This window comes from Myxine glutinosa, chromosome 10, assembly GCF_964187855.1.
Source record: "Myxine glutinosa chromosome 10, kmMyxGlut1.1, whole genome shotgun sequence".
In the NCBI taxonomy this organism is placed as follows: Eukaryota; Metazoa; Chordata; class Myxini; order Myxiniformes; family Myxinidae; genus Myxine; species Myxine glutinosa.
In genome coordinates, this window is record NC_136270.1 from 73,352,895 (window position 1) to 73,375,078 (window position 22,184).

General features: G+C 44.9%; 1 protein-coding gene across 1 annotated transcript in view; it reads left to right on the top strand.

The window, feature by feature from the left end:
• The first annotated feature begins 13,554 nt into the window (after positions 1–13,554).
• The window catches only part of LOC137434096 (pituitary tumor-transforming gene 1 protein-interacting protein), a 33,347-nt gene continuing 24,717 nt past the window's right edge, over positions 13,555–22,184 (top strand). The window contains exons 1-4 of the mRNA XM_068126764.2: positions 13,555–13,938; positions 19,645–19,697; positions 19,847–19,952; positions 21,936–22,050. Of these exons, the coding sequence (XP_067982865.1) occupies positions 13,851–13,938; positions 19,645–19,697; positions 19,847–19,952; positions 21,936–22,050 (362 nt within the window). The 5' untranslated portion in view covers positions 13,555–13,850. The remainder of the gene's footprint in view (positions 13,939–19,644; positions 19,698–19,846; positions 19,953–21,935; positions 22,051–22,184) is intronic.

Below are 22,184 nucleotides of genomic sequence, written 5' to 3' on the forward strand. Positions count from 1 at the left end.
CAAAAAAGGTGCAAAAACAGATCCCAGCAACTACAGACCAATCAGCCTTCTCCCAATTATCAGCAAAGTCATGGAATCCATCATTGCTTCAGATATTAAATCTTTCCTCTTCTCCAATGGCTTGATCTCTGATCATCAATTTGGTTTCAGACCTGGTCACTCTACTCTGGACATGCTGCTTCTGCTTTCTCAACAATGGATGGAGGTCCTCAACGCCAAACAGGAAATTAGAGCCGTCTCCCTTGATATTTCACATGCCTTCGATACGGTCTGGCACCCTGCTCTGCTCACCAAACTCTCTTCCTTTGGTATCCATGGAAATCTCCAAGCATGGCTGGCGGACTTTCTCTCTGGTCGTAGTCAACGTGTGGCCCTGAATGGGTTTCTCTCATCTCCTCTTCCTGTTCAGGCTGGAGTTCCCCAAGGTAGTGTTCTGGGCCCTGTGCTTTTTCTGGTCTTCATCAATGATCTCTCTGACTCTCTTGAAAATCCTCTCTATCTCTTTGCTGACGACTCTACTCTCTGTCGCTCCATTCCTCATCCCTCAGATCGGCAGTCTGCAGCCTCCTCACTCTCTGCAGACCTGGACAAAATCACAGACTGGGCAAACAAATGGAACATGTCTTTCAATCCTGATAAATCTCACACTCTTACGATGTCTCTCCGAAAAGACCGACTGGAAAACCCTCCCATCCACTTTCTGAATAATCCTCTCCAAGAAGTTCTGTCACTCAAGCTTTTGGGTCTCACTATTTGCCATGATCTTTCCTGGGAAAACCACATTTCAAATCTGGCCTCCAAAGCCAGTCGCCGACTGGGCATCCTCCGTCGTGCGAAGTCCTTCCTTGGCACACCTGAGCTCCTCACCACATACAAGGCTTTCATCCGCAGCTCTATGGAATACTGCTCTCCCCTCTGGTCTGGTGCTCCTGCCTCACACCTAGCCCGTCTTCACGCTGTTGAAACCAAAGCGTTCAGAATCATTGGAATCTCCCGCGATGAAGCTAACTCCAAGGACCTTTCACTCACTCACCGCAGGCAGGTTGGTGGTCTTTCCGTCTTCTACCGACTCCTCTCTGGCCTTGCCCCCCCAGCCCTCTCTGGGCTCTGTCCCCCAAATATTCCTACAGGTCGCACAAGATCTGCCTGCAACCCTCTTATGGTTAAACTGCCAAAATCAAGACTTTCTGCTCACCTTCACTCCTTCATTTCTCTTTTCTCCCGCCTCTGGAACAAACTCCCTCACTATCTTCAATCCCACTCCACCCTCCAGGTCTTTAAAACAGCTGTTCACCACCATCTCTTATCCTCCCCCATCCAAAACCTTGATCTTTTCTACCCCTGCTAATTTCGGTCCCCTTGTGTTTTATACCTCTCCCCCCCTCACCCCCCCCCCCCCTCCGCTTCCCACGCCTCCTGCCCCCAAGCCCTCTCCCTCCCACACTTCTCCCTGCTCTCAAATGTTGTGGTTGTGTGCTTCCCCTTCTCTCCCCATCTTGTCTTCCGCTCCCTCTTTTTGTATATTTTGTTTGTCTGGTTGATTTGTTTGTGAAATAAATGTTAGCTCTTTCACAAGCCTCGATTCAGTATACAAAAAAATAAAAAAATAAAAAAAATAAAAATAAAGCCCCTTGCACCTTGCGTATGTATCAAACTAGCATGCACCCACCCCTCCCACAAAATATAATAAATAAATCAAATAAAGCCCCTTGCACCTTGCGTATGTATCAAACTCGCATGCACCCACTCCAACCACAAAATATAATCAATAAATCAAATAAAGCCCCTTGCACCTTGCGTATGTATCAAACTAGCATGCACCCACTCCTCCCACAAAATATAATAAATAAATCAAATAAAGCCCCTTGCACCTTGCGTATGTATCAAACTAGCATGCACCCATCCCTCCCACAAAATATAATAAATAAATCAAATAAAGCCCCTTGCACCTTGCGTATGTATCAAACTCGCATGCACCCACTCCTCCCACAAAATATAATCAATAAATCAAATAAAGCCCCTTGCACCTTGCGTATGTATCAAACTAGCATGCACCCACCCCTCTCACAAAATATAATAAATAAATCAAATAAAGCCCCTTGCACCTTGCGTATGTATCAAACTCGCATGCACCCACTCCTCCCACAAAATATAATCAATAAATCAAATAAAGCCCCTTGCACCTTACGTATGTATCAAACTAGCATGCACCCACCCCTCCCACAAAATATAATAAATAAATCAAATAAAGCCCCTTGCACCTTGCGTATGTATCAAACTAGCATGCACCCACCCCTCCCACAAAATATAATAAATAAATCAAATGAAGCCCCTTGCACCTTGCGTATGTATCAAACTAGCATGCACCCACTCCTCCCACAAAATATAATAAATAAATCAAGTAAAGCCCCTTGCACCTTGCGTATGTATCAAACTAGCATGCACCCACCCCTCCCACAAAATATAATAAATAAATCAAATAAAGCCCCTTGCACCTTGCGTATGTATCAAACTAGCATGCACCCACTCCTCCCACAAAATATAATAAATAAATCAAATAAAGCCCCTTGCACCTTGCGTATGTATCAAACTAGCATGCACCCACCCCTCCCACAAAATATAATAAATAAATCAAATAAAGCCCCTTGCACCTTGCGTATGTATCAAACTAGCATGCACCCACCCCTCCCACAAAATATAATAAATAAATCAAATAAAGCCCCTTGCACCTTGCGTATGTATCAAACTAGCATGCACCCACTCCTCCCACAAAATATAATAAATAAATCAAATAAAGCCCCTTGCACCTTGCATATGTATCAAACTAGCATGCACCCACCTCTCCCACAAAATATAATAAATAAATCAAATAAAGCCGAGCCCCTTGCATCTAAACTATTCTGCTTGTGTCTTTTCTGTTATTACCCAGGTGTGCTCAGTTCACTTCTGTGATGGAAGATCAACTTCAGGCCATCCATATCCATCTTTGAACATGGGATACAAAAGATATGTAAGTTTTGAAGAAAGAAAAATTGTATGAAAAAAATGTAAATCATAAATTGAAGTTCTATTGTGGTTCTTTCTTACCATAATGACTCTAACAATCCTTCCATGACACTTCATTTTATATTCAATTGTATATCCATTTTCACAGAAGCAGATGACACCAGGAAGACCTGCTCCACAGCAGCGTGTCTCCACTCTCACTCCGCATGCAGAAATGGCTAAAGCTGATATTGAAGAACATGAAGAAATTACAATGGATCACCTGGTGTTAGAGCCTGGTGTTGGCTTAGCGGTTAGGGTGCCGGCTTGGGATCCTCGGATCCTGGGTTCGAATCCCAGTCGATCGCTAAATTAACGCCAGGGGGGACTCAGCCTGTCATCCTTCCGAGGTCGGCAAATTGAGTACCAGCTTGCTGGGATGAATGATACCGGTGTGTACCCCGGTTTAGAATAGGTACACCGTATCCCTGCGCATCGTAAGAGCGTGACCAAGGGTTGGCGTCAGGAAGGGCATCCGGCCATAATAACATTGCCTCAAACAGGGAACCATGATTGTCATGGGGCCCGCAAGGCTAACCCCCGCTCTAGCGGGGAAAATGGCCTTAAAACGATCATTCATTCATTCATTCACCTTGTTCATACATCGGTCCAGACAAACGAGCCAGAGACGAAAGACGCAAGCATTCAGTGGTATGATGCCACAATTTGCCATCACAATTATACCAATAAAGATACTGTAATTAGTACTCAATCAAGGTCTGTTCAGACAGATCACTGCCCTGAAATATCAGTACCCTGTTTAGATGATTCTGGAGTCCAATTTTATACTGGATTAAGTACAAAGGTATTTTGGGCTTTTGTGAACTCTTTGCTGATGTGCTTGTCTATACAACCGAAATTCAGACTCGCTATACATGACCAGGTGTTGCTGGTTTTGATGAGATTCAGATTGGGTCTCATGTTCACAGACCTTGGGACAAGATTCAAACTCTCCAGATCAACTGCTTGTGATATCTTTGCAACATGGCTGCCGGTCGTCGCAAAGTACATGAAAGACAATCTCATCTTCTGGCCACCGCGTGACACTTTATCAAGAATACGTCCAAAGTGTTTTGCAACATCTCACTCAAGGGCTGCTTGTATTATTAACTGTACAGAAATATTCAAATTACAAACACCATAACACATACAAGGCATTGTATTGTATTGCTCCAAATGGTTTCGTGACATATGTGTCAAAACTGTTTGGTGGCCGAGCCAGTGACACATTTATATCTGAGAAGTCGGGATTTGGTGAACACTTGCTTCCAGGTGATGAAGTATTGGCAGATCGTGGATTTACCATTGCAGACATTCTGCCTTTACAACCATGCTTGATCAATGAAGGGAACGATGGTCATACGGAACTCGAAAAATATGGTACGGTACGGAACTGAAATAGGTACGGGACTCGGCAAGCCAAAGAAGGTTGCAAGGAACGTCTGTTCTGTATCAGATGCTGAAGATGGCCCAGTGGTGAATGTCTAGAGGGCCCAGAGGGACCACAGTCACCAGTGCATCATACTGCAACCTGCAACCTCCTTAAAAATCATCTGAAACCAGCAATCGGATCAAAACGTTGTGGACTACTCACTACCGGTGTTTTGCTGCAGCATGGCAATGCTCGAAGCTCTGGAAATGATGAAGATGCAGTTGTACCAATGGATGTGGATTTGGCACTAGATGAGGATGATATGCAATGGTGAAGTCACATGTTTGAGTTTGAAGAGCTTGTAATATATTCTTGTAATATGACTTGTAATGCAGATATGCATTCTCATGTAAACGTGAGATGGCTTTGAAAAAAAAAAGGTGTATTATGAATGCAATTGAATGAATAAGTATGAATAAAAGTCATGAAAACAAAAGTTTGTATATCCTGTTGTCAATTTCTCACAATTCTCTCTCGGTCTATCACAAAATGTCACATTTATATTTATATATAAATACAACACTCCTGTTCTCAATTTCTCGTAATCCTTTCTCAGTCCATCACAAAATATCAAATTCCACACGCTTTCATCCACTCAGGCTCCTTCAAATAAAACACAAAAGAAAGTAAAATTATACATTTTGAATGTGTATTTCTACATGTACTTCCACCTCCATGTATACCTTACAGTTTATGGAATGGCTTGACAACTTTGAGTTCTCCAGAACAGATAGAATCTGCGAGTGCTGGGAGCAAATGCTTTAAGTAAAATCTACGGAGATGTGTCATCCTCTGACGAACCCACACAGCATCCAGGTTCACGTCAATAATTAAGTAATCTTTTGGTGACCACACCATAAATTTACACTTTGAACGTTGAGAACAAATCATAGCTAGCTGTACTTGTGTGTAGTAGGCCTACCCACTCGCTGCTGTTGTTTGGCGAAGGAAATATTGACCATCCTTGAGACGAACGTCGTATGTTCCACTCTCCACTAGTCCCTTAACGGTACCCCCATGTTTTGCTAGCTTTTGTTCAGTTGGACATTTAATTTCGAGTATGGTCTCATGGTCGACGATTCCATCAAGACCTGCACCAAGCCAACTCTCTTCCGGAGGAACAACTAGCCCTGTCGTGCTAACTTTTCTTCCTGTAACTTTCTCAAACAGCTCGCGAGCATGTGCCTCATGTTCCTGTCCACACTTTGTTGCGGCATTGCCTTGAAGGTTGGATTAATGTGGTTTGCAACCCATTTCGCGGAGTCTGCTTTGTTCGGTACACTAGCTGCTGTGCTACTGGTGATTCTTATTTTTCTTTGTGATGTCCATAAGGCAGAGTTCTGGTTTGTGAGGCTAGCTCAGTGGCCTCCCGTCCTGTCAGCTTAACATGATCCTTTGACGTGGCTTTGCAGGGTTCACACACAAGTTCACTGCTGTGATCTCCATGTTCAGGCATCCTGGTTGTCTCGCTTTTCAGCTGGGGGCTTTGCCGTCAGTATGTGGTTAAGCATTGTCCCTGGAATGGCAGCAGGTACTTGCAAATGTGGCTGATCAAGATGTTCCTGTAAACTCTTGTCTGTTTCAAATGCGAGTACATTGTTGGCCGTGGACTTGTTGCTATTACCACAAATGTTCTCAATGCTGTCTGGTACTACGTTCTCTTGTGTGCTGCGGTTCCAGATACAGGACCGGTCAGTGCATGAAACGCCTACATAACCTTTCTTGTTGGCCTCGTTGATCTTGAAAGCTACCCTTGCGGAATGGCTACAACAGTACAACACCTGCCTTCTGATGCAATGCAGTCACATTTGACGCAAATAATTGACTGCTTGTCCTTGTCCATGGTAAGTTCAACATTGTGGTAACTGTTGATCATCTGAGAATATCGAACTTGAGCTCTCAAAGTGATGCTGTTCCTGTCTGTTGAACAAAATCGATGTTGAACAACACCAATCCATCCTGAATGAAGATAATTCATCCCTTCGCCGATGCTGCGAAAGTTCCTGTTTGGCTGGTCATCGCATGCCGGCGCACAGACAAAATACTCGTAAATATCTGAAAATGAGATTAATGAGAAAAAAATTCATTAGGTTTTATCTCAGTAAAACATTTAAAATGATTTTAAAATCAAGGTAGAATACATCTTATTTTACAAATCAGTTGTATGATTAGACTCAAGTCAGTTGGTTGTGCCCGTCCGCTTCCTTTGTGAAGGTCGCCTGTTAAGTAGCAAATCTTCATTTGTATCAAGTGAATCAACAAACAGCTTAATGTGTATTTTTCAAAAAAGTTTAGATTGAAATACACTTTGGAGGCTGTTTTTACTCTTTGGCAGGTGGATAGCATATACTAATATATTTGCAAGAAATCATATATCATAAATAAAAAAGGAATAAGTGGAGCAAAAATTGAGACAAACTCTCGGCACACAATCCACAATACACGAATACGAGCACATGGGACTACACGACATAAGATGGTTCATGGTACAAACATGACATATAAGTTGCGTTTCGTCATCAAATAATAAAATACCTACTTTGAAATTGCAGCCGAGGCCACTCACGAACGTCATCAGTCCACGATTCCATCTTCTCCGATTAATCTAACAAACAAATATATTTTGTATCGATATTCTTTCGGCAAAGTGAACTGAGACCGGTAACTGCATGTAATCTGAACGCTGGAGAGCAAGCCGAATGAAGCAGACGCCTCCCAACTATGGCGGCGTCTATAGAGGGCGACCGTCCGTGAACCCTCCGTCGGATCGGTCTATATCCTTGATGTATACTGGTTAGCCATCGATTTTCCGTTTGCTTTACTTTAACATTGGCAGCACTCCTCATCAATAAAACGTTCATCTGTCTGATGAATGTTGTGCCTAATTGTCTGTCTGATTAATGTTGTGCCTAATTGTCCATGCGAGTCTCGAATGACTTCACTGGTGTCAGGAGTGGGATAGGCACATGATGAGGAAGGAAGACGATGGCTAACTCAGTAGAGGGCTGCTGGACAACCGATAAGCTCTGGAATTGCCATTGTTGAACGGGATTCACCTGATTGCAATATTTCTGCCCGGTGGACTCCAGCTGGATGTGACTGATGCTTCATGGCTTTTATTTAAACAATCGGGTATTAGAGAAATTGCACTGAGAGTATAGTAGTGCACTGTCATTCGAAATTACTTACCTCTGATTTTCGTTTTTGTCATTGTCATAAGCAGGTGTACATAAGTTCTGTCCCGGAGAAGGAAGAATGCCAGGTAAAATGAGGAGGAGATGCAGGAACTGGAGAGACAACTTGCAGAAGTTCATTGGAAAGAGACCAGGAGCGGGCTGCTTTCAAAGCCTTAGGGGAGTCTGTCAGTACTGAAAAGCCAAAAGCCAGGAATTTTGCTGTTGTTAGAGTGGAAGTTGCAACGGTATAATGAGCAGGGCTTATGATTGGATTGATGATGCACATAGGTTACTTCGAGCAGAAGACCTCAGTGGCGCCGAAGCTGTGGACTATTTAGCCTTTTATTTGAAAGACCCAGCCAAAATTGAAATAAGGGGCCAGGACTGCATGGCTGAAGGAGATGTCTTTGAGGTATTGCGCAGGCTGTTCGGGGAGCGTCTTTCAGCCTCAGTTATTGAGAAATTTATACGAGAGGCAGCAACAGGAAGGCGAGTCTTTGGCTGATTTCTTCCATGCACTCGTGGGTATCTTGGACCGCCTCGCTCGCATTGCCCCCGAGAGAATCACTGACAGGAACACAATGCTGAATGAGCAGTTTGTCGAGAGTGTCGCAGATGTCCAGCTGCGGTGGGAGCTGAAGAAGCAGGTGAAAGCAGACTCCTCAACCACATTCTTGGATATGCGTACATTTGCCATGAACAACTTGGCTGAAATAGGCACGGAACTCAGCAAGCCAAAGAAGGTTGCAAGGAACGTCTGTTCTGTATCAGATGCTGAAGATGGCCCAGTGGTGAATGTCTAGAGGGCCCAGAGGGACCACAGTCACCAGTGCATCATACTGCAAATCTGTAACCTCCTTAAAAATCATCTGAAACCAGCAATCAGATCAAAACGTTGTGGACTACTCACGACCGGTGTTTTGCTGCAGCATGACAATGCTCGGAGCTAAACTTCCCGTGCTACAGTTGCAACAATCGAGGACCTGCATTTTGAGTGTCTTCCTCATCAACCCTACTCGCCATACCTGGCCCCTTTGGATTACCACATCTTTGGGCCACTTCAAGAGGCGCTTGAAGTGTGGTGCTGCGCACACAACTTGCTTGCCAAAGAGGGAGGCCACAACGCGTTTGATAAAACCAAAAGAGTCTTTATTATGAAAGCTCGAACTGCAGCACTGGGCGGGCTCGAGCTTAGAGCCCGCATATATGTGCCGAGGCCACGCCTAATCCCCGGGCGAGGCCGCTCGGTCGAAGGACAGGGCATGTGCCATCGGTCCCCACCTGGGCGCTCGCGCCACCCACTGGTGCGCGGAATTATTGCCCCATGTGCCCGCCACACGCGCCCCCCCCATCATTCCCGTGCACCTGAAGGGTGCGTTTGCGGGGAAGCCGGATGACCCGGCCGAAATGCCCCATGGCGATGGGTGCAGGGCTGGGGGGCAGCGGGCCGGTGGGGCTGAGGGGTGCCGGGGGTCCGACCGCCGGGGGGCGGCCTCGACGCAGAGGCAGCGCTGCCGGCGGGGGGTGGTCCGGATCGAGGTGGGCCGGCTTGAGGCGGTCCACGGAAATGCGATCCGGGGCACCGCCGATGTCGACCGTGAAAAACTTGTCACCGGTCTTAAGCATGCGGAAGGGCCCGTCGTACGGGGGCCGTAGCGGTGCCCGGTGGGCGTCGTGCCCGGATGAACACGTACCTTGCCGTGCGAAGCTCTGGGGCGACATGGGAAGGCGGACAACCGTGGTGTGCCGTTGGCACCGGGGCGAACCTCCGGGCGGTCTCCTGAAGGGCGGAGTGCTGTTGCGCCGCGGACCAAGGAGCCGTGGCGTCGGGGATAAATTCACCCGGTACCCGCAGTGGTTGCCCGAAGACCAACTCCACCGAGGACGCGTGCAGGTCGTTCTTGGGCGCCGTCCTGAGGCCCAGCAGGACCCAGGGGAACCTGTCGACCCAGCCGCCGTCGCGGAGGCTGGCCCAGAGCGCGGCCTTCATAGAGCGATGAAAGTGCTCACACAGGCCATTGGCCTGGGGGTGGTAGGCCGTGGTGTGGTGTAGCTTCACCCCGAGTCCTCGCGCCACCGCGGCCCAGAGCTCTGAGGTGAACTGGGGGCCGCGGTCGGACGAGATGCCCGAGGGGGCACCGAACCGGGCAACCCAAGTGGTGATAAAGGCTTGCGCCACCTCAGCCGCAGACGTCGCCGCCAATGGGACGGCCTCCGGCCAACGCATGGTGCGGTCGACCATGGTGAGGAGGTGGGTGAACCCTCGCGAGGGGGGCAGAGGTCCCACCACGTCGACGTGCACATGGTCGAACCGCCGCTCAGGCACCGTAAATGGGGCCAACGGTGCCTGGGTGTGGCGGTGGACTTTTGCGCGCTGGCACGCGAGGCACGTCCTGGCCCAGTCGCGGACATCCTTCCTGAGGCCATGCCAGACGAACTTCGCCCCGACGAGTTTCTGGGATGCCTTCGCGCCAGGGTGGGACAGGCCGTGGATGGCGTCGAACACTGGGCGCTGCCAGCCAGCGGGCACGATGGGGCAAGGCCGGCCGAGGGAGACGTCGCATAGGAGGGCCATGCCCGCGGCGTTGAATGGCACCTCGGTGACGCGGAGGTCCGTGACGGCGGTCCGCAAGGCCTGGACGCCGGGGTCGGTGGTCTGGGCCTCCGCCATCCGGGCATAGTCGACCCCGAGGTGGACCGCGTGCACGACGGACCGGGAAAGGCAATCCGCCACCGGGTTGTCCTTACCCGCCACGTGACAGATGTCCGTCGTGTACTCGGACATGGCAGAGAGGTGGCGCTGCTGTCGTGCCGACCATGGCTCGGCGACCTTGGCCATCGTGAACACAAGGGGCTTGTGGTCAACAAAGGCCGTGAACGGGTGGCCCTCCAGCAGGTGGCGAAGTGTCGGACCGCCAGGTGGAGCCCGAACAGCTCGCGGTCGAAGGTGCTGTACCGGCGTTCGTGCGGGCAAAGCTGCCGGCTAAAAAACGCCAGTGGTTGCCAAGCACCACGCACCCATTGCTCGTGCACCGCACCCACCGCGTAGTCCGACACGTCGGTGGTGAGGGCGATCGGTGCATCGGGCGCCGGGTGCACCAGCATGATGGCGTCGGCCAGAGCCAGCTTTGCGACCGCGAACGCCGCGGCCATCGGCTCCGACCATGGGATGTCACCTTTGCCCGGCTTGCCCCGAAGAGCCTCGTGCAAGGGGCGGAGGAGCCGGGCGACGTGGGGCACGAAGCGGTGGTAAAAGTTTACCATGCCCAGGAACTCCTGGAGCCCCTTGCTCGTGCGGGGCCACGGGAAATCCCTGACTACCTCCACCTTGGCCGGTAAAGGGACGGCCCCGTGCTCGGTGATGCGGTGCCCCAAGAAGTCGATGGTGGCGACACCGAAACGGCACTTGGCAGGGTTGATGATTCGGCCATGCTGGCCCAGGCGTTCGAAAAGTGTGCGGAGGTTGAGCAGGTGATCCTCCCAGGATGCGCTCGCAACTAGGATGTCGTCCAGGTAGACAAACAGGAAAGGTAAGTCGTGCAAGACGCTATCCATAAGCCGCTGGAACGCCCGAGCCGCATTCTTCAACCCGAAGGGCATCCTTAGGAATTTGAAGAGGCCGAAAGGGGTGATGACGGCCGTCTTCGGGACGTCGTCCGGTTGGACGGGGACCTGATGGTAGCCCCGGATGAGGTCCACCTTTGAAAACACGGTTGTGTTGGCCAACCGGGCGGAAAAGTCCTGAATGTGTGGGACCTGGTAGCGGTCGGGGGTGTTGGCATCATTGAGCCGGCGGTAGTCCCCGCACGGCCGCCATCCCCCGCCGGGCTTCGGCACGATGTGCAGCGGGGAAGCCCAAGCGCTGTTGGAGCGCCGTACGATCCCCAGCCGCTCCAGCGTGGCGAACTCCGCTTTCGCCACGGCGAGCTTCGTGGGCTCGAGTTGGCGTGCCCGGGCATAGACCGGCGGCCCGACCGTGGGGATGTGATGCTCCACCCCGTGTTTAATGGCCACCGCTGAGAAGGTGGGCCGCGTGAGGGCCGGGAAACTGGCGAGGAGGCGGGTAAAGTCGTCCGCTGCCGGAAGCGTGCAAACTAAACTCGCCGGGACGGAACCGTCCAGCAAGCCGCTTGACAAGCTGCTCGGTGAGCCGCTCAGTGAGCCGCTCAACGAGCTGCTCAGCGAACAAGCGAGCAAGCTAAAGGTTTCGGCCTGGACGAGCCGTCTGCGCTTCACGTCGACCAACAACCCATGCGCACATAGGAAGTCCGCACCGAGCAATGCCATTGGCACGCTGGCGGTCACGAACGACCATTGAAAGCGCTGCCCTCCGAACCGCAGGGAGAGGCAGCGCTTCCCGAATGTGCGGATGGGTGTACCGTTGGCGGCAAGCAACGCGGGGCCCCGGCCCGCGGTTCGCTTGTCGGACATGTAGGCTGGGATGACGCTTACCTGCGCTCCTGTATCGCAGAGGAAACGGGGCCTGGACAAGGTGTCCGTGATGAATAGGAGGCTGCCGGAATGGCCGACGCTCAGGACCGCTAACGAGCGCTGGCCCGGTCGTTTCCCGACTTGTCAAACGAGCACGGCGGGCAACACTTCTTAGCCTTGTGGCCGAACCTGGCGTGGAAATAGCACCAGGCTTGCGGTAGCGGCGGCCGCGGCGGCCGCGGTGTTCTCGGCGGCGGTGGTGGTGGGCGCGGCGCGGCAGCGGCCACGAGGGACGCTGTAGCCTCTGCCCCGGGATCCACGACGGCAGCACCGTAACTCGACCGCGTGTCGCAAGCCGCGAAGAACTTGTCGGCCTCTATGGCCAGGGCGCGGGGTTCCCTTATTTCGGAACCGGCCAGCGCGCGGCGTACCTGTAGAGGTAGCTGGCGTAGAAAAAGCGCCCGGAATAAGAAATCCGGGGCTTGGTCACCCAGCAGCGACAGCATATAATCCATCCGCACGGATGGTCGTGTGTCGCCGAGTTCGGGAAGGTCCAGGAGGCGGTCGGCCCGTTCAATCTCCGTGAGGCCGAACGTGGCGATGAGGAGACGTTTGAGCGCCCTGTACTTGTGGTCGGCCGGCGGGTGCCGCAGGATGGACACGACTCGGGCGGCGACCACGCGGTAGTAACGGGTCTCGTCCGCCGTTATGCCTCGAAGCTGAAATTGCGCTTCGGCCTGCACGAACCACACGTCGGCCTGTGCTTTCCAAAACTCTGGGAGTTTTACCGCGACGGCGTTGTTGGCCATGGCGCGTTCCATGGTCAGCAATGGCTGAACCAATCGGGGTCACCAGTGAAGTGTGGTGCTGCGCACACAACTTGCTTGCCAAAGAGGGAGGCCACAACGCGTTTGTTAAAACCAAAAGAGTCTTTATTACGAAAGCTCGAACTGCAGCACTGGGCGGGCTCGAGCTTTGAGCCCGCATATATGTGCTGAGGCCACGCCTAGTCCCCGGGCGTGGCCGCTCGGTCGAAGGGCGGGGCATGTGCCATCGGTCCCCGCCTGGGCGCTCTCGCCACCCACTGGTGCGCGGAATTATTGCCCCATGTGCCCGCCACACGCTTGGTGGAACCACTTTCTGATCCGATGAAGAGGTCCAAGAGGCGGTGCACGAATGGCTACACACGCAGCCAAACTATTTTATTTTAGAGGAATCTAGGCCTTCGTAAAGCGCTGGAAAATATGCATTGAACGCAATGGAGATTATGTTGAAAAATAACACAGCAATTAACACACATACATGCAATATGGTAAACGAGTTGTGAAAAATATTTTTAGGCTACTTATTGAATGCCCCTCGTATATTGTATTATGTATATGAAATTTGAATTCCATATAAATGTGTTCTATATATATATACTGTATTGTTATTTCAATACCAACCAATGTGGCGGTGAAATGGTGGCGGTTTCGTAGGAGGTGAATTACTGTGTTGGATATATATATCCATGTTGGTCACATCGCTCTAAACTCTGGTCACTATGTTGCACGATACAAATATCGTAATAGTGAGTGATTATGCTTTATTTTAGGATATCAACTTTAATTTCAATGAATCAACTTAAATCACAAATGACACAAAAGGTCAGCGTAATTCGATGACGTTTACTGGTTTAGGGAAATGACGTTGGTTTCATGTGACCCATCGAAGGAGGTTTTTTGTGGCTGTCAATAGGGGTTCCTTGGCGGGTTTCTCCTCCAAACATGGATTCCGGTTTATTCATCGTGTGTTTCATTCTTGGCATGTCCATGTCGTTTGGATCGGTGATCGAAGCATTTCCTCATCGAAGCGGTAAGATCATTCGCGCTTAGCCTTATATATTTATTCCTCTTCATGTATTATTTAATTTCCTGTAAAGGGGAAGGAAGTCATTTCACGATTTTCACGTCTGGTGCTGAGACTAGGTTGTGTTTTTGTTGTCGTTTGTAAAGTCTTCGAGTATTCACGAACTGGTTACTCGAAGGAGTCATGGCCACAGGTACATTGATATAATAATCCCGTCACTGATGCGCTGAAAGGAATTTGTTCAATGTAGTCTCATTCCCGTATTCTATATTTATTTATTTATTTTAATTACTGTGTGTGCGATCCGTCCTTTGGTGACTTAGAAGGTCATTTGACCCATTAACACTGTGCTACATCCACACATATTTTCATATTTATTTTTTTTACACACCAAGTTGTCCATATAGTCAGGTTCGCTATGTTTTTTCGTTCAAAATCATGGTAGATTAGCAAACCTATACATTTTTGGAAACGTTATTACATGTAAAATCTGAAAATCAATGTTTACATTTACCAATTCCGACCAATTCGATTCGACCAATTCGACCAATCGACCAATTCCATTAGACCAATTGCTTCGATCGACCATTCGATCGATTCGATTCGATTCGATTCATCGAATTCGATTCGATCGACCATTCGACCAATTCGATTTGCCAATCAATTTGACCGACCTTTGCTTGTGTGGAACGGACTGTGAAAACGATGCGGACTATATTGTCGGATACGACACACAGGACAGTGATGACGAACTCTAAATGGCATATTCTGTAATCGTGTATGTTTGATGCCATTGACTGCCTGTGTATATTTTGTCATTGACTGCCTGTGTAGATGTGAAGTTATACTGACTGCATGTGTATATATGATTTTGCTGACTGCCTGTGTATGTTTGGTGATATGAATTATTGTGACACATTTTGATGTTATTAACTGCCTGTACAAAATGATAACATGTATTTGATTATGCAACTTATCGCGAATATAAAGACAGTATTTTGCAATTCAAAACCTTTGATTCGTGTCTTACCATTCCCCATAGCACTAATTTGATACTTTCATTGGATTCCTTGTGCCTGAAAATATAGGTTTAGTATATTTAAAAAAGTTTTTAGGGTAATTAGAGGCAGAAATAGAACAAAATATGTATTTTACAGTGGCCATTTTGAAAATCCAAAATGGCCGCCATACAGGTATCTCTCCAAATGTAAACATTGATTTTTAGTTTCCTTATGCTATAACCTTTCCAAAAATGTATAGGTTTGCTAATCTACCATGATTTTGAACGAAATGTAATTTATTGACATAGTGAACCTGACTAATAAATTCGTACACAATTTTTAGACCCAGAATCGATTATATCTTGTCATTTCTGACAACTTTTCTACAGAGTAATATTGCAGAAAAAATTATTAACGGAGAAAATACGAAAATAAATTGCCTCCTTCCGACGAGAAGGTGCCAATCATAGAGCAGTGACACATCATGTGATCATATCGGCCAATGAGCGGCCTTCCCGGTTAGGGTTAGGGTTTCATTTAGGTTAGGGTTACAGGAGATTCATTTAAATTTAATATTTATTTCGGTCAAAATAACTCATTTTAGCTCACCTGGAACGAAGTTCAGGGGTGCTTATGCGATGGCGCGTCGTCCATCCATCCGTCCGTCAGTCCGTAAACACTTGGAACTTCTCCGAAACCACCAATGAGATTGTGACCAAATTTGGCCCAAATTATATTTGTTGTGTTATGACTAAAGTTTGTTCACGGAATTAAAAAAAAATCGGGGTCTAAGGGGGTTTACCGGGGTCAAAGTGGATCCAGGTTTCACCCCCAAAATAGGAATTTGATTTTTTTCCTGAAATCACACACGCAATTTCGATGAAACCTCACCACAACCATCATCATCCATGATGTACCAATGTGTTTGTTCAAGGCATTACAGAAATTGGGGTCTTAGGAGGTATATGGGGTTGGGGGAGGGAGGGTTGCCCCCCAAAATAGGTATTTTTTTTCTTTGTTTAAAGTCTTATGATTATGTTAGTATGATTCTACATGCTGCTCAGTCTTCCAGCAACCATTGAAATTGGTTTAAAATACCCTTGGTCGATGCAGTATACTGTTTATTCCACCAGGTGAGCACCAGGGGTATTGCCCCGATGTTTGATGATTGGGATGGGAGGTCCCATCTCAAAAATGAGTCATTTGCTGACGAAATGAATATCAAATTCGAATGAATTTCATCAAAAAACATCGAAAAAACCTAGGTTTGATGTGAAAAACTATTATGGGCAACTTGTTAAAATTTACCCACACCATATTAATTTGATCTGTCAGTTTATTGATTTTTAGTTCATTGGGGGTGATGAAGTGGAGCACAAGACCTCTCAAATTAATGTCCTTCCTTTCATTCGTCCATCAAAAATTAAGAACCTTTCGAACATGCAGTGTTTAATTTTAAATGGTTCTAAAGTTTAATTCTAGAGGTTTCTAATTAGAATCTCTAGAATTACCCTCCAGAACTAATTACAATATCTATAATTACCCTCCAGAACTATACTAGAATTGATTAGAATCTATAAAATTAATTGGAATCTCTACAATTACCCTCTATAATTAATTAGAATCTCGAGAATTACCCTCTAGAATTAATTAGAATCTCCAGAACTATACTAGAATTGATTAGAATCTCTACAATTACCCTTTAGAATTAATTATAATTTCTAGAATTAGAATCTCAAGAACTATACAAGAATTGATTAGAATCTATAAAATTAATTGGAATCTCTACAATTACCCTCTAGAATTAATTATAATCTCTAGAATTATCCTCTAGAATTAATTACAATCTCCAGAACTATACGAGAATTGATTAGAATCTATAAAATTAATTAGAATCCCCACAATTACCCTCAAGAATTAATTAGAATCTCGACAATTACCCTCTAGAATTAATTCGAATCTTTAGAATTACCCTCTAGAATTCATTAGAATCTCTAGAGTTACCCTCTAGAATTAATTAGCATCTCTCGAATTACCCTCTAGAATTAATTAGCATCTCTCGAATTACCCTCTAGAATTAATTAGCATCTCTCGAATTACCCTCTAGTATTAATTAGCATCTCTCGAATTACCCTCTAGAATTAATTAGAATCTCTAGAATTACCCTCTAGAATTAATTAGCATCTCTCGAATTACCCTCTAGAATTAATTAGCATCTCTCGAATTACCCTCGAAAATTCATTAGAATCTCTAGAATTACACTCTAGAATTAATTAGCATCTCTAGAATTACCCTCTAGAATTAATTAGCATCTCTAGAATTACCCTCAAGAATTCATTAGAATCTCTAGAATTACCCTCTAGAATTAATTAGAATCTCTAGAATTACCCTCTAGAATTAATTAGAATCTCTAGAATTACCCTCTAGAATTCATCAGAATCTCTAGAATTACCCTCGAGAATTAATTAGCATCTCTAGAATTACTCTCTAAAATTCATTAGAATCTCTAGAATTACCCTCTAGAATTCATTAGAATCTCTAGAATTACCCTCTAGAATTAATTAGCATCTCTAGAATTACTCTCTAAAATTCATTAGCATCTCTAGAATTACCCTCAAGAATTCATTAGAATCTCTAGAATTACCCTCTAGAATTAATTAGCATCTCTCGAATTACCCTCTAGAATTAATTAGAATCTCTCGAATTACCCTCGAAAATTCATTAGAATCTCTAGAATTACACTCTAGAATTAATTAGCATCTCTAGAATTACCCTCTAGAATTCATTAGAATCTCTAGAATTACCCTCAAGAATTCATTAGAATCTCTAGAATTACCCTCTAGAATTAATTAGAATCTCTAGAATTACCCTCTAGAATTAATTAGAATCTCTAGAATTACCCTCTAGAATTCATCAGAATCTCTAGAATTACCCCCGAGAATTAATTAGCATCTCTAGAATTACTCTCTAAAATTCATTAGAATCTCTAGAATTACCCTCTAGAATTAATTAGCATCTCTAGAATTACCCTCGAGAATTAATTAGAATATCTAGAATTACCCTCTAGAATTCATTAGAATCTCTAGAATTACCTTCTAGAATTCATTAGAATCTCTAGAATTACCCTCAAGAATTCATTAGAATCTCTAGAATTACCCTCTAGAATTAATTAGAATCTCTAGAATTACCCTCTAGAATTAATTAGAATCTCTAGAATTACCCTCTAGAATTCATCAGAATCTCTAGAATTACCCTCGAGAATTAATTAGCATCTCTAGAATTACCCTCTAAAATTCATTAGAATCTCTAGAATTACCCTCTAGAATTAATTAGCATCTCTAGAATTACCCTCGAGAATTAATTAGAATATCTAGAATTACCCTCTAGAATTCATTAGAATCTCTAGAATTACCTTCTAGAATTCATTAGAATCTCTAGAATTACCCTCAAGATTTCATTAGAATCTCTAGAATTACCCTCTAGAATTAATTAGAATCTCTAGAATTACCCTCTAGAATTAATTAGAATCTCTAGAATTACCCTCTAGAATTCATCAGAATCTCTAGAATTACCCTCGAGAATTAATTAGCATCTCTAGAATTACCCTCTAAAATTCATTAGAATCTCTAGAATTGCCCTCTAGAATTCATTAGAATATCTAGAATTGCCCTCTAAAATTCATTAGAATCTCTAGAATTGCCCTCTAGAATTCATTAGAATCTCTAGAATTACCCTCGAGAATTAATTAGCATCTCTAGAATTACCCTCTAGAATTCATTAGAATCTCGAGAATTACCCTCTAGAATTCATTAGAATCTCTAGAATTACCCTCTAGAATTCATTAGAATCTCTAGAATTACCCTCGAGAATTAATTAGCATCTCTAGAATTACCCTCTAGAATTAATTAGAATCTCTAGAATTACCCTCGAGAATTAATTAGCATCTCTAGAATTACCCTCTAGAATTCATTAGAATCTCTAGAATTACCCTCAAGAATTAATTAGAATCTCTAGAATTACCCTCTAGAATTAATTAGCATCTCTAGAATTACCCTCTAGAATTAATTAGAATCTCCAGAATTACCCTCGAGAATTAATTAGCATATCTAGAATTACCCTCTAGAATTAATTAGAATCTCGAGAATTACCCTCTAGAATTCATGAGAATATCTAGAATTACCATCGAGAATTCATTAGAATCTCTAGAAATATACTAGAATTGATTAGAATCTATAAAATTAATTGGAATCTCTACAATTACCCTCTAGAATTAATTAGAATCTCTAGAATTACCCTCAAGAATTAATTAGAATCTCTAGAAATATACTAGAATTGATTAGAATCTATAAAATTAATTGGAATCTCTACAATTACCCTCTAGAATTAATTAGAATCTCTAGAATTACCCTCAATAATTAATTAGAATCTCTAGAATTACCCTCTAGAATTCATTAGAATCTCTTGAATTACCCTCTAGAATTCATTAGAATCTCTGGAATTTCCCTCTAGAATTCATTAGAGTCTCTAGAATTAGAATCTCTAGAATTACCCTCGAGAACTCATTACAATCTCTGGCATTACCCTTTAGAACTGTAGTTTAACATGTTCCTGCATGCATGCTGAGCATTCTGTGGCGGATTATGTCATTTTGAAATTCCCGTATTGGGAAGCATGGATGAACATTTCTCTGGCTTTGTGAATGTTCCTGCAGAATGTGCAACGTACAGCAATACAAGCTGTGAGCGGTGTCTGAAGAACGTGTCGGTGAGTCATACAAGTGGAAAATGAATTTCTAACTGTCCCCTCCACGAGACATCTTCCTTTGTCGTTCACCTCAAACGACCACACAAGATGATGAGGACAATCTTATCGATGTTTACATCATAATGTAGCTTCCGTGCTGCTCTTTACAGTGCTTATGGTGCTTTGTGGACAACAGCTGCAAGGACTACCCTACAACTAGAATTTTACCCATACATTCCTGCCCGTTGTCAAAGGCTCGCTGGGGCGTGTGCTGGGGTACGTACACCTCCAATTCACATTCTCTACGAATTGCTTCCATGACACTTTGTTGAACCAACTTCACTTCTGGGTTTAGAAATTCCTAACTAGTTGCATTGTATTTGCTCATTGTGTATTTTTACCTGTAGAGTTGAATTTTCTGAACATTATCTCAGGCTCATGGATGAGGTGTAGCACCAGGTCATGGAGTACACCGGGTACTGATGACATCATGTTGTGATGTAGTCAGCGGGAAATTGAGGAATTTGAATTTAAAATCTCCTAACTCCCCCCTTCGTAATGGGATTCTTGTTTGTCCATGCTCTCTCCACTAAATGCTGGACATCAAGCAAGGAAACGGCATGTACCCTTTCATATTACTCGGCCGGTGTCTGAATCCAACCACAGACCTCCAAGACACACAGTGTACGCTCTAACCACAACGCCACTGACTGGTCATTAGGCTGTTATTTATAAAAACGAACTTGTAAAATCAAGTTACTTATCTTGCATTTCCATGAAAAATTTGCCTATTGTGGGTGGTTTTTTTTGTTTTTGTTTTTTTTACATTATTTTGAAAAATGTGGACATAGCTGAAGTTTGCAATCGTACAACCCGAGCTATTCCATGAGCCTTGGCGTGTCGAGAGAAAACAAAAGTGGCACTTTTTTTTTTATGCCTCCGCTCCGAAGGTGGCCGGAGGCATTGTTTTCGGGTTGTCTGTCCATATGGGCTAAACCTCGTTTTTCTCAGCAACCACATGTCCAATTGAGGTTAAACCTTCAGGGTAAGAGACACCCATGCAGAATGTTATCACACGTGTGACGTCATAGGTCACGTGGTATTGCAGCCATCTTGGAATAAACACAAATAATAATAAAAATATTTCTCGGAAACCGCTGAATGGAAAAATTTGAAACTTGGCACATTGTGAAGTACTCCCAATGGGGAACAAAATGGTGATAATGATTATATCATAGGTGAAGTCGTATACCAGCCAAAAATTATAATGTAATTCCTTATCCTAAAAATATGAAATTGCATGCACATGATCTATGACCTATTTGTATTGTAATATTAAATGTATGACATCATAGGTCACATGGTTTGGCAGCCATATTGGATTTAACCTAAAACCTTTAAAAAAACATCTTCTCCCAAACCACCAAATTGATTGACTTGAAACTTTACATGTGTCATTGACTGGGCATGGTGATTAAAAGATGATCACAAAAACATCATTGGTCTCATGGTGTGGCAGCCATATTGGATTGAAGGAAAATATTAAATAATTATATCTCTGAAACCGCTTACCCTATTGATGCGAAATTTTACAAATATCATCCAGCACAATTGTTGCATATAGTTTGAAAATGATATTGTAGGTCATGTAGTTTGGCAGCCATCTTGGATAGAAAATCGAACTTTATCCGATCAACACAAAGCTTCACAAACGTTATCCCCTACCCATACATGTGCAGAGTGTACATTTTTAAAGGGCATATGTCACGTGGTGTGGCAGCCATATTAGCTTAAAAGCCGATATTTTAAATAAAAAAAAACCTTCCTGAAAGTGCTTCAACGATCGATGTGAAACCTTTCAAGGCTGGTGAAAATGTGATACTTCAAAACAGCTGAAGGGGTTTAAATCAAACTTGTTTATTTTCAGGACAGTGAACGAGGGCATCTACCCATTGTGGGATTATGCGGAGGCATATTGACAACACAGTCGCATTGCTCGAGTTTATTTCAGTTTTCAAAACTATTTTCTTCCATAGAAACCCTTTTGCCTTTTTTCATTTTGATACCAAAACTGTTGTCCTGTGACCCTGAGGTTGTGATGGAAATTGTGGATCTTGGAAATTTGAACTCATAATGGGAAGGGATTGGGGGAGGAAGAGGTTGGGATTTCACCAACAGGTGAAGGGAAAGGTTTTAAAGGTTTGGAAAAGTGATGAGAGGCTGATGCTTAACCTATTGATTGTGCTGTGATCTCTGCAGTGAACTTTGAGGCCTTGATAATTGCCATGGCAACAATGGCTGGACTCATTCTGCTCTCTATTACCCTCTGTTGTTGCTGTTGCTGTCGTCGCAATTGGTGCAAAGACTGCTGCAGGTACTAGTGAACTTTGTATAAGAGGAAGTTATCGATTACCTCAACCTTGTACACCACTGATGAAGATGACAAAAGCAGTATTGGTGTTAGCAAAAACCTGAGTAATTCTCTTCATAAAAAACCTAATCTGAAAG